Source organism: Pristis pectinata, chromosome 7 (assembly GCF_009764475.1).
Source record: "Pristis pectinata isolate sPriPec2 chromosome 7, sPriPec2.1.pri, whole genome shotgun sequence".
Classification (NCBI taxonomy): domain Eukaryota; kingdom Metazoa; phylum Chordata; class Chondrichthyes; order Rhinopristiformes; family Pristidae; genus Pristis; species Pristis pectinata.
The window spans coordinates 50571243-50584987 of record NC_067411.1 but is presented as its reverse complement, the minus strand read 5'-3'; the positions used below and the strand labels follow the sequence as shown (position 1 = coordinate 50584987).

Sequence of the window (13745 nt, the reverse complement as noted above, 5' to 3'; positions counted from 1 at the left end):
TAGGTTGCAGAATTAAAACACTATCTGGTTTATGATGTTAGAGAGCTGGAGAGAGAACTGGTTAACAGGCAGAAAACAAAGAGTGGGAACAGATATGTATTTTTCCAAGTAACAGCAGGGACCAGCAGGGTACTATGGGGAAAAGTGCAAGAACCCTTGCTATTCACAATATATATTCATGCTAAAGGTGAGGGGATTAAATGTAGTATCTCCACATTTGCAGGTGACAAAAAAACTAGGTGGGAGTTTGAGCTGTGAGAAGAGAGGCTCCAGTGTGATCTGGACAAGTTGGGGGAATGGGCAAATGCATGACAGATGCAATATAATGTGGATAAATGTGAGGTCCTCCACTTTGGTAACAAGAACAGAAAGACAGATTGGGGGGTGGGGGGCACAATTAGAGCTGAATGTCCAAAAACACCACTTATTGAAAGTAAGCATGCAGATGCTTTTACAAAGGCTAATAGTAGTGAGAAGATTCATGTAATGCTGCAGTTATTCAGGGCCTTGGTGAGACCACACCTGGAGTATTGTCATATTATACAGCACAGAAACAGGCCCTTCGGCACATTATGTCAATGCCAACCATCAAGTACCTATCTATATTAATCCTATTTATTAGCACTTGGCAATTCAAATGCCCCTCCAGATATTTTTTAAATGTTGTGAGAGTACTCACAGTTTTGGTCTCCATATCTGAGGAAGGATGCTTTTGCTGTGGAGGGAGTGCAACAAATGATCACCAGACTGATTCCTGGGATGGCAAGACTGATGTATGAGGACTCATTGGGTGAATTAAGTTTATTAGAATTTAGAAGAATGAAAAGGGATTTCATAGAAAGCTGTAAAATTCTACTAGTACTGCTGTCTCGATGCAGGAAAGATGTTTCCAAAGGTGGGTTGTCCAGAACCACGGGCCACAAACTCAGGATTAGGGGTAAGACATGCAGGACTGGGATGGGGAGAAATTTGTACTGCTGAAAGCAATCAAAGCCAAATCATTAAATATATTCAATATATTAAATATATTCCTGTATCTATAGGGATCAAAGGATTTGGTAAGAAAGCAGGAACAAGGTACTGAAATGGATGATCAGCCATGATTGTGTTGACTGGTGTAACAGATTTCAAGGGTCACTGGCCTCCCCTTGTTCATTTTTTTTTGGTCAGCTGACTCAGAAACTATGACGTCTGCTGAAGCACAGCATCTTGTAGCACAGCATGCAGTGTCTCGATGTCTTTGCTGAGGTAAGGCAATAGTGCAGCTTTCGATTTAAATATCTAATTTAAATTAATTACGTAATTTAAGACAAATATGGTTGGTCAGGTAATGTATTGTGTATGGGAACTGACAGAAACCATACTGAAGTTCAAGGACCTTCATCAAGAGAGTTGATCAGCTGAAGTCCAAAATTCAGACACTTTGATACATCAGAGAGAGGGAAAGTTATCTGGATACTTTGGTTCAGGAGGTAGTCTTATGATTAAGATCTGTAGGTTGGCTAGCCAAGAGGGATAGGAGAAAAGCCACATTCACAAGGAAAACATAAATTAAACATTATACACAGTTTTTACAAGAAAGAACACAATTAGAACAAAAAAAAACAAAGTCCATTTCAGTGCAAAGTGGTCATAGTGTTGCTTTACTGTAGTGATTAGGATTTTGCTGTTTGGTTCAGGAACCGAATAGTTGAAGGGAAGTAGCTGTTCTTGAACCTGGTGATGTGGGACTACAGGCTTCTGTACCTCCTGCCCGATGGTAGCTGTGAGAAGATGGTACCGGCGGCATGGTAGCGTAGCAGTTAGCGTAACGCTATTACAGCGCCAGCGATTGGGGTTCAATTCCCGCTGCTGTCTGAAAGGAGTTTGTACATTTTCTCCATGACTGCCTGGGTTTCCTCCAGGTGCTCCAGTTTCCTCCCACATTCCAAAAACGTACGGGTTAGGAGGTTAACATGGGTGTAATTGGGTGGTGCGGACTCATTGGGCCGGAAGGGCCCGTTACCGTGCTGTATAAATAAAGCTTTTCAAAGAAAGATGGCATGGCCCAGATGGTAGGGATCTTTGATGATAGATGTTGATGTAGTCAAATGCATGGCTCACAGATTAGTGTGGCGGAAATGGGCTTTAATTCATTGGACACTGCATTAACACTGGGGAAGAAGAGAGCTGATCCAATGGGACATACTTCTCTTGAATTGGCTTAGCCCAGTCTCTGACTCTTTTGATTAACTATGTCTATAGATAAGATTTTAAACTAAATAGTGAGAGGGGAACACTCTGGTGAGGAGAAATTAAGAAAGTTAAAGAGAAAGAACAAGACAGTAGTGCAGAGTAGCAAAATAGATCATGGTAACCAGTGTCTATCAGGAAAGGACTTTTCAGTCAAACGTAACCGCAACTCCAATTAAAGTCAGCAAAGAAAAAGGGTAAAACGACAAAACTTGAAAGCTCTTTCACATATTACACATAGCATTTGAAACAAAGTGGATGAGTCAATGGCTCCAATAGAAATAAGTAGCAGCAGTCTAATAGCCAGAGATGGGACTGAAAAAGTGACCAAGCTTGGGAATTAAATATTTGAAGATAAATAACTTTCAGAATAGAGAGACAAATTGGAAAGGGGAGAGGATAGGATAGGCAGCAATACCTCCGGCATGATTATTCTCAACACTGGTGCCCCACAAGGCTGTGTCCTCAGCCCCCTACACTCATATACACTCATGACTGTGTGGCCAGATTCTGCTCTAACTCCATCTATAAGTTTGCAGATGATACCACCGTTGTAGGCTGTATCTCAAACAGTGATGAGTCGGAGTACAGGAAGGAGATAGAGAGCTTAGTGGAATGGTGTCATGACAACAACCTTTCCCTCAATGTCAACAAAACTAAAGAGCTGGTCATTGACTTCAGGAAAGGGGGCGGTGTACATACACCTGTCTACATCAATGGTGCTGAGGTCGAGAGGGTTGAGAGCTTTAAGTTCCTGGGAGTGAACATCACCAACAGCCCGTCCTGGTCAAATCACGTAGATGCCATGGCCAAGAAAGCTCACCAGCGCCTCTACTTCCTCAGGAGGCTAAAGAAATTTGGTTTGTCCCCTTTGACTCTCACCAAATTTTACCGATGCACCATAGAAAGCATCCTATCTGGATGTATCACGGCTTGGTACGGCAACTGCTCTGCCCAGGACCGCAAGAAACTGCAGAGAGTTGTGTACACAGTCCAGCGCATCATGGACACAAGCCTCCCCTCCTTGGACTCTGTCTTGACCTCTCGTTGTCTTGGTGAAGCAGCCAGCATAATCAAAGACCCCTCCCACCCGGGACATTCTCTCTTCTCTCCTCTTCTATCGGGTAGAAGATACAGGAGCCTAAGGGCACGTACCACCAAACTCAAGGACAGCTTCTACCCCACTGTGATAAGACTATTGAATGGTTCCCTTATACAATGAATGGACTATGACCTCACGATCTACCTTGTTGTGACCTTGCACCTTATTGCACTGCACTTTCTCTGTAGCTGTGACACTTTACTCTGTACTGTAATTGTTTTTACTTGTACTAGATCAATACACTCTGTACTAACTCAAAGTAACTGCACTGTGTAATGAATTGACCTGTATGATTGGTTTGCAAGACAAGTTTTTCACTGTACCTCGGTATAAGTGACAATAATAAACCAATACCAATAAAATAAAGCAATAAAGGTAGTAGAGAGAAAGGATCATAGCTCAAAAAATCAAGAAATACTCTGATGAATTTAAGAAACAGCAAGGGGCAAAAAACATTATGGGAGTTGCCTATTGACCCTCAAATAGCAGTAGGAATGCAGGGTAAAATATAAGTCAGGAAATTAAGGATGCCTATACAGGTGAGGTCCTGGAGGACTGGCAAGTAGTTTATGTTGTTCCCTTATTCAAGAAGGGAAATAGGGATAATCCTGGAAATTATAGACCAGTTAGTCTCCCATCAGTGGTAGGGAAGCAGTTGGAAAAGATTCTTCAGGATAGAGTTTATGAATATTTGGGAAAGTCTAATTAGGGACAGTCGGCATGGCTTTGTGTGGGGCAGGTCATATCTTACTAACTTGATTGAGGTTTTTGAGGAGGTGACGAAGGAACTATAGGAAGGATGAGGAGGCTATGGAGAGGGTGCAGAAGAGGTTTACCAGGATGCTGCCTGAATTAGAGGGTGTGTGATATAAGGAGAGATTGGACAAACAAGGGTTGTTTTCTCTGGAATGGCAGAGGCTGAGGGCAGACCTGACAGAAGTTTATAAAATTATGAGAGGCATAGATAGACAGCTGGTATCTTTTTCCCAGGGTCAAATTGTTGAATACAAGAGGGCATGCATTTAAGGTGAGGGGGGGGGAGTTCAAAGGAGATGTGCGTGCAAGTTTTTTTACACAGAGGGTGGTGGGTGCCTGGAATGCACTGCCAGGGGTGGTAGTGGAGGCAGATATGATAGGCTTTTAGATAGCACATGAATGTGCAGAGAATGGAGGGATATGCATGTGCAGGCAGAAAGGATCAGGTGTCATTAGCTTAATTAGTTCAGCACAATTATCATGGGCCAAAGGGCCTGTTCTATGTTCTATGCATGTCTAATAGATGGGCAAACCAGATTAGTAATTATATGTGAAGATTGAATTCAATGAGTGTACTGGAGATGGTTTTTTATATTGTTTGACTTACTGTTTCCAGATCAATATTTTGGAGAGCCAACAAGGGAACAAGCTCTTTTAGAGTCAGCATGGAAACAAGCCCTTCGGCCCAACTCATCCATGTTGCCTGAGTTTCCTAGCAAGCTAGTCCGATCTGCCTGCATTTGGCCCATAGCCCTCTAAACCTCCTATCCACGTACTTATCTAAATGGCTTTTAAATGTTGCTAATGTGCCCACCTCAGCCACTATTTCTGACAGCTCATTCCAAATATGCACCACCTGTTGCATGAAGAAGTTGCCCCTGATCATAAACCTGTGCCCTCTTGTTTTTAGCACTCCCTTCCTGGTAAAAAAAACATGTGCTTTCACCCTGTCTATGCCTCTCATGATCTTATATACCTCTGTCAGATCACCCCTCAATCTCTTATGTTACAGAAAATAAAGTCTTCCCAACCTCTCCTTGTAACTCAGGCCCCTAAGTCCAATTAACATCCTGGTAAATCTTTTCTGCACTCTTTCTAGTTTATTAATGTCTTTCTCATAACAGGGTGACCAAAATTGTACAAAATACTACGTGTGTCCTCACCAATGTCTTACATAACTGCAAAATAACTTCCCAACTCCTATACACAATGCCCTGACTGATGAAGGCCAGTGTGCCGAACGCTTTCTTCACCGCCCTATCTACCTCTGGTGCCACTTTCAGCAAACTAGGGACTTGCACCACCACCGAGGTCCCTCTGTTCTATAACACTCCCAGGGCCCTACCATTCACTGTATAAGTCCTTCCCTAGTTTGATCTCCCGAAATGCAATATCTCACATTTGTCTGGATTGAAAGCCATTTGCCAATCCTCAGCTGACATACCTAGCTGATCAAGGATCAAGATGATACCAAAATAGGTGGTGTTGTAAATAGTATAGAAGGTTATATAATTTTTTCATAGCCTTCTACACTATCTACAACACCACCTATTTTAATTTCATCTGCAAACTTACTAACCATGCCTTGAACATTCACATCCAATTTGTTTATATAAATTACAAACAATAAAGGTCCCAGCACTGATCCCTGTGGCACACCACTAGACACAGGCCTCCATTCCAAGAAACAGCCCTCAAACATCACCCTCTGCTTCCTACCACGGAGCTAATTATGAATCCAATCCACTATCTCCCCCTGGATCCCATGTGATCTAACCTTCCAGACTAGCCTGCCTTGAGGGACCATGTCAAAGGCCTTGCTAAGGTCCATATAGACAATATCCACTGTTCTACCCTCTTGGTTACCTCCTCGAAGAACTCCAAGAGATTAGTCAGACACGACTTCCCATGCACTAAGCCGTGCTGACTGTCCTGAATCAGACCCTGTCTCTCCAAATGTTGGTAGATCCTGTCCCTCAGAATCCTCTCCAGCAATTTACCCACCACCGATATCAGACTCATTTGCCTGTAGTTTCCCCCTGGCCTGTTTTTGCTACCATTTTTAAACAATGGTACCACACTAGCCACTATCCAGCCCTCTGGAACCTCACCTGTGGCCGGAGATGAAGCAAAGATCCCTGCAAGGGCCTCTGCAATTTCTTCTCCAGCTGCCCACAATGTCCAAGAATGCACTGGGTCAGGCCCTGGGGATTTATTTCACTTTAATGCACTTTAAGGCCTCCAATACCTCCTCCTTGCTAATTCATTTGTGGTCCAAGACATCGCCACACTTCTTTAACACACCAACTTCTTTAACCTTCATCATTTTCTCCACAGTAAAAATTGAAGAGAAATATTCATTAAAAATCTCACCTATTTCCTTTGGTTCCACACACAGCCGTCCATGCTGATCTTTAAGGGGATCTACTCACTCCCTAGCCACCCTTTTACTCTTAATATACCTATAGAATCTCTTGGGATTCTTGCTTGCCAGATCCTTTTCATATCCTCTTTTTGCCCTCTTAGCTTCTCTCTTAAATGCACTGCTACACTTCTTATAGTCATCACTAGTTCCCAACTGTTTATGTGCAGTATGTACCTTCCTCTGTTTCTTAACCAGATCATTTAGATCTAGCATTTTAGATCTAGAGTAAGGCTTAATTGGCAATCTTACAGCTCAAGGACCTTAAGGAAACAGTGATCATTATATGACAGAATTTTACATAAAGATTGAATTAAATCACTTTCAATTTGGAGCCAGTGTCCAAATGTAAACAGTGCAAATTATAATGATGTGAGACATACAAAGGTTGTGATAGGTTGTGAAACTACATGGAATGGTATAGCACAAAATGAGCAATGGCTAACACTGCATAGCTTACAGCAAATATATATACCCTTAGGCAAAAAAAAACAACCAAAAAGGTGGTCCAGCCATGACTAACATGAGAAATTAAAAACTGTATTAGATCAGAATAAAGGCTTATGATGCTGCCAAAAAAAAACAGTGAGCCTGAGGACTGGGAAAATTTCAGAATTCAGCAAAAAATAAAAGAAAGGGAAGGTAGAAGACAAGAGTCATCTAACAAGGAACATAAAAACATATGGTATATGTATAAAGGAAAAGATTAGCAAAAGTTAATGTGGGTCCCATTCAAGACTGAGGTTGGAGAAATTATGTTCAGATTAGGAAATGGCAGAGGATTGAACTGATCTTCTGTATCTGCCTTCACACAAAACAAGAAAATCTGCCAGAAATAGAAGACCAGGAACTGAGGTTGTTACCAGTAGGAAAATAGGAAACCTGTGGATGTGGTGTGTTTGTACTTTCAGAAGGCTTTCAATAAGTTGCCACACAAATTATTAAACAAAATTAGAGAACATGGAATAGGGGATAATATACTGGCATGGATTGAGTATTGGTTACCAGAAAACAGAGAGCAGAAATAATCATGTCCTATCAGCTGAGCACCTATGCTCTGTCCGCAACAGCCATTTTGGGCTTCCGGTTGCATGTCACTTCACCCCCCACCCCTCCCCCCGTTCCCATTCCCACACCTTCCTATCTATCCTTGGCCTTCTCCACTGCCACAGGGAGGCTAAATGTAAAGTAGAAGAATAGCACTTCATATTCCCCAAGGTAGCCTACAGTGCTGGTATCGTTACGTGCCAGCAACAATAGAAACACACCAGGTCACGTATAAGTGTTAGAAACTATTTTATTAACTACTTATGACAATAAGAAAAGCAAGAATGTTAGATGTTAAACATTTACCCCAAATCTAATAAGCTCAAAATGTGTGTGTGACAAACTCCCAAACTCCAAGTCTAGGATTAGTTCTCAAAGTTCAGTAAGTCATCAGGTGAAACGTGAGCAAAGGCTTTTGCAAAACCACCATTGACTGAAGACAAAACGTAGAGAAAATGTAGAGAGAAATTACGAAATCCACATGTTCCACGATGGAACCCAGACAACACTTAAATCTCCGATGATCTCCATTGCTTTGTTCCGAAGTATCTGCCACCCTGAAGGCATTCGATACGTGGCCGTCCACAGAAATACCTGTTTCCCACTACATGTTAATGACAAAGTGGACTCCACTTGATTTCTCCAAAAATCCGTACATGGATTGTAGTGACAGACACAGCTATTGTTCTTCATCCATTGTTACAGAGACCAGCAGTCTCTCTCTCTCTCTCTCTCTCTCTCTCTCTCTCTCTCTCTCTCTCTCTCTCTCTCTCTTGCTGTCTCTGTCTCTGTCTCTCTCTCTCTTCCTTCAACTCCCTTCGATTCACTGAACAAAACTGTCAGCACGTTGTTATCTTGCTGTCTTGATGACACCATGCACACACTACTACTCTACTGTCCAGGTGCCTTAAAGGGACATTCACCAAATAGCAACCTGGCTCGTAACAGTATGAACATTGAATTTTCCAATTTCAGGTAATTTATTCCGCTTGTGTTCCTTTCCCACTCCTACCAGTCGACCTAGATGCTCTCTCCCTTTGTTTACCTTTCCAATTTCCATCACCTACACACCTATCCACCTGGGTTTTTTTCTTCCCTAACCTACCCTCCCTATCCCTTCCCCTATTTGGTTCCATTTGCCCATCATCCCTCCCTGATCTGGTTACACTTTCCAGCTTCTGTCCCACCTTCCTGCTCCCCTACCTCCACCTGGCTCCATACACTCATTGCTTTTTTTCTTATCTGGTAATTTATTCCACTCCATCTACCACCCACCGGCCTCTGTCTCTTACCATTCCCTCCCCCCACAGCTCCACCTGCGCATCACCACTCCCCCCCACCTCACCTAGTTCCACCTATCAGCCCCTGTCTCACCCCTCCCTCACACCTCTTTATACTGGTTACCTTTCTCCACACACTCAGTCCTGATGCAGGACCACGACCTAAAATATAAACTATCCCTTTGACTTCACAGATGATGCTTGACCAACTGATTTTCTCTAGCAGTTTGTTTTTTGCTCCACCAACATGTCATTTTGGGTTGGGAAGCCATGACTATCGTGGGTTGCCAAGGATCAGCGCTGGGATCCCAGCTGTTCACAATCTGTATTAATGATATCTAAATTTGCTGATGAAAGAAAGTGTAGACTGTGACAAGGATGCAGAAGGGTTTTGAGGGAATTTAGACTGGCTAAGTGAATGTGTGATAACATAGTAGATGGTAGATAATGTGAAAAATATGAGATCATTCACTTTGGTGCAAAAAATAGAAATGTAGACTATTTTTAAAGTATGAGAGTTTGAAAGGTATTGGTATTCAGAGGGACCTGGATCTCCTTGTACATGAATGACTTAAAGTTTACATGTAGATACAACAAGAAGTTAGGAAGAAAACTGTATGTTGGCCTTTAATGCAAGAGAATTTGAGTGGAAGAGTAGAGTCCTCTTGATCCAATTTTATAGGACCCTTGTGAGACTATATCTAAAATTGTGCATGGATCACATCTCCCTACCTAAGCAGCGATGTACTTGAGGGAGTTCAGCAAAGGTTCACCAGATTGATTCCTGTGATTTTGTCATATGAGGAGAAGTTAAGAAGATCATGCCTATACTCTCATGAATTTAGAAGAATAAGAGGTGATCTCATTGAAATGTACAAAATTCTTCTGGGGATTGTCATGTTAGATGAAGGGATGATGTTTCCCTGGCTGGGCTGTCTAGAACCAGGGGCCATAGTCTCAAAATAAGACATTGACCATTCACAACAGAAATATTTGCACCAAAGCAATAATGAATCTTTGGAATTATTTATCCAGGACGGCTATGGAGGCAGAGCATTGATTATTTTGAATAAAGAGACTGATAGATTTTTAGATATTACGAAACTCGAGGAGTATGGATTAGTGCAGGAAAGTGGCACTGAAGTAAAGTATCAGCCATGATCTTTTTGAATAGTGGATCAGATTCAAGGGGCCAAATGGCTTATTCCTGTTTCTATTTCTTATATTCCTATATTAAAGACAGATAAATAGATATTAGTGGAATCAAGAGCCATGAGCAGGAAATTGATAACAAAATAAAAATCAGCCATGATCTTAATGAATGACAAAGCAGGTGCAAGGTGGAGAAATAACCTACTCCTGTTTCTCATGTTTTGAGCCCTACGTCCCTTTGACTCTGCACTGCCATTCAATATCATGGCTAATCCTCATGCAAAAGTTAAATGCGCCCTGATGTGAATAGCATAAAAGTATTCTTTGACTGAAAGTAGTTTACACACTTTCCAAATAAGACACAGATCCTCCAGAAAATGTCACAACCCTGAGAAAAGATAACAATTATGCCGAGTTGGGGGAAATTATGCCGAGATGGCAGAAGACATCAATAGTCTACTCATCAGACCATCCTCAATCAACCAAGTGCCATTGAACCACAGCCCAAAATCCCACTATAGCTGACCTCTTCAGACCTTTGCTAGTTTGAGGTCAAAAGCCATTAAACAATGGAATTCTGGCAAGAATGTAATCCCAGCAGAAATATACAAAGCAGCAGGTCCAAACACCATCAAGGTGACTTATAGCTTCTTGAGTAGTATCTGGCTGAAAGAAAAAATGCTGCAAAACTTCAGGAATGTCATTACTGTATCACTGTTCAAAACTAAAGACAACAAATCTGACTGCAAGGGCATATTTCTCCTCTGTAGTAGAGAAAATATTAGCTTGCATTCAAGAATTCATTGCATTCAAGTGAACAGACTTATTGCAAACACATCTGAAGAGAATCTGCCTGAAGCGCTGTCTGGTTATAAATCAGATCAGAGCACTACAACATAATTTTTGTTGTACGTGCAGGAAAAATGTTTAACGTGGAGTAAGGAACTGTATGCAGTCTTTGTTGATATCAACAACAGTGAAAGTCTGTTTATTCTGCATGAATTTGGCTGCCCAAGAAAGTTGATACAAATCATCCATGTGTTCTATGATCGCATGACTGGACAAATGCTCTCCAAAGGTAACTCTTCTGGCATGCTTGAAATTTTAAATGAAGTGAAGCAAGGTTCTCTACTTGCCCTAGTGCTGTTCAACCAGTTCTTTGTCTGCATTCTCGGTGATGTCTCAAGGGACTTGCCTGAGGAGATATACAACTGTTACAGACTCAACGGCTTGCTCTTTGATCTTCAAACGCTGAGAGCTAAACCACAATGCTGGAGAAATTTCTCATCCAGCTACTCTCCATAGATGACTGCACCCTGATGGCAGCAGATATTTGACCTTTAGGTCATTGTTTACTGATTTTCTAAAGCAGTCTCACCATCAATCTCAAGGAGTCAGGAATCTTGATTCAACTTGTCCCTTATTCCATTGCCACTGTGTGAGCCATCTCTATCATCTCTATTCATGGCACACAGTTGGAAAACATGGACCAGTTGAAATATTTTGCTAGCACATCTCCAATGGTTGTCCCTTGGACAAGAAATTGCCTACAGGAACAGCAAACCCAAACAGGCCTTTGGCCAGCTCCAACAAAAGTCCTGAATGTAATATTTATTTCTCCATCAAACTAAAGACAGAGAATGAGATGTAGGAATCCCAACACTCCTTTATTGTTCTGAAATAGGGATGCCTAATGGACAAATAATTCCTTGTGCACTCCTTCCACTCAATTTAATGACAAAATCACAAGTATTGAGATTCTTGAGCCTGCAAACACCACCAACGTCGAGAAAGTACTACTATAAATACAGTGTAGATGAATTGAACATAATCTCCCAAACCAGTCATATATGGGGAGCTGATGCAGCACAGAAGAAAGAAGGGTTGTTAAACTATGCAATTCAAAGGCAACCTGGAGTGCAATCCCCATTGCTGGCAACCTCCTCAAAAAATCCTGTGAAAGTAGTGCATATCTTGACTCAATGCCGGAACTTGACAAGATCAAGAAGAATCAGTTACAAGTAAGATTAATAAAAAAAACCTCTTGAGCCTGAGCAAGAAAGAAGCTCCAGAGCTGCAGTGTCAATCATCGTGGTTACAGACTTCCCATGTCCATGGGAGATAAATTTCGTGCATCAGGATTTAAGTTACAAAGTTAAATGAGTAGCCACAGAAGAGATTTGTGGCAACATCATTATCTTTGTCATCTATGATTTGCTACCATGAAGTCCTCTGCCATAAGGCACTTACCTTCTTAATCCCCCAATTCCTTCGTTCCCCTAATGTTTAAAAAGCTATTGATCTTAGACTTGAATGTACTTACTGACCAAGCATTCACATACCATGGAGCAGAGGATTCTAGATTCACAAAATTCACAGTGAAAACATTTCTCCTGATCTCAATCATAAATTGCTGGCATCCTGAGACTGTGCCCCTAGTTCTAGATTTTCCAACCTGAGGCACAAGCTTCTCATCACCAAGTCATTCACCACAATTTTCTGTTCTCAGTGAAATCATCACTAAGTTAAGGAGACTTTTGATTCAGCTTTCTCAATCTCTCCTCAAATGTCAACCCTTAATTCCAGGAATCATCTTGGTTAATCTATCTCCAGGACATGTCTTTCCTTTCATAGTTTTGATATGGTGTCACCATTATGCATTTGTAGTGAGTTACTAATTCTTCAAGTCCAACCTCCTTGCAGGAAAGGCTAGTACTCCATTTGGTTTAATTTACTGAAGGCTGTGTATACATGCAAGTTATTGCTGATCTGCAAGTCATTCAGATTTGGATTTTTCACCATGACAGGCCCTGGCCAGTGAGCTATGCAGAGAAGTTCAAAGTAGGAGAGCCCACTTGAAACGAGCAAAGATGAAACGATTATGCCATGAAGGTCTTTCAAAGGAGTCCTTCAGCAAAGCCCAATCTGTGGCAGCATCTATCCTTAATATTTCACAAAGCGACCTGGAAGACTTATTGGATCTTGAGGATGACGAGGTAAGAAATATTTGTGCAGCTCTTGTTTTTATTCTTGAAATCACAAGTAAAGAACTAAATAAGGGGGTAAATTGTAATTTAAGAGGTACCATTTTATTATTTAATTACATCATACAATCTGATTTTAACCTTCTGTTTACGATACCTGCAATCCTACAAATGTTTCATATCAACTCCCAAAAATATTGACAGATTAGCATATTCTGTTAGGGTGGTTCCGTCCAGGGCATTTGAGGAATTAGCCCTTCACACAACCTTTGGTTTTGTTGTGGACAGTTCAGCTTGGAGTTCTGCATCAGTAGCAGACCATAAGTCTTACCAGAATAAAAGCTGCCATATTTATTCCAGATGACTGTCTTTATTCCATGGGCATGCAAATACTGTCTTCAATTACGTTACCACGAACAGCTTTAATTTTGTTATTTTTCAAAAGAATGTATGATGTAAAAAATCGATTGCATAATTCTTAAGTTTTTTTTAGCTTTGCATGATTGAATTTTCCTGGAGTGAAATTTGATAACAGCCATTTTTGGGTTGTTTCACATCCCTGCAAAATTTTCAGCAGAGTGCTTCCTGGAGTGATGAGTGATTTTCAGTCACATGGTTGGGCTTTATTCCAGTCCTGCAGCATTCCTTGTGTGATGCCACATATCAACATTATCTGCTAAAGTTCAGAGACAAACATGCCAGTCACAGGCCACTCACAAACTAACTACTTTTCATTGCAGTTATTAACCAAATCAGCTCCTTAATTGAAG

At 41.4% G+C, this 13745-nt stretch overlaps 1 protein-coding gene across 6 annotated transcripts in view; it reads left to right on the top strand.

Annotated features, from left to right (window-relative positions):
* cntln (centlein, centrosomal protein) overlaps positions 1 to 13745 on the top strand; it is a 432461-nt gene that overhangs the window by 373860 nt on the left and 44856 nt on the right. For all 6 annotated transcript variants that reach the window (XM_052019932.1, XM_052019931.1, XM_052019933.1 and 3 more), the window contains one exon: positions 12799 to 12987. In XM_052019932.1, coding sequence (XP_051875892.1) covers positions 12799 to 12987 — 189 coding nt within the window. The remainder of the gene's footprint in view (positions 1 to 12798; positions 12988 to 13745) is intronic.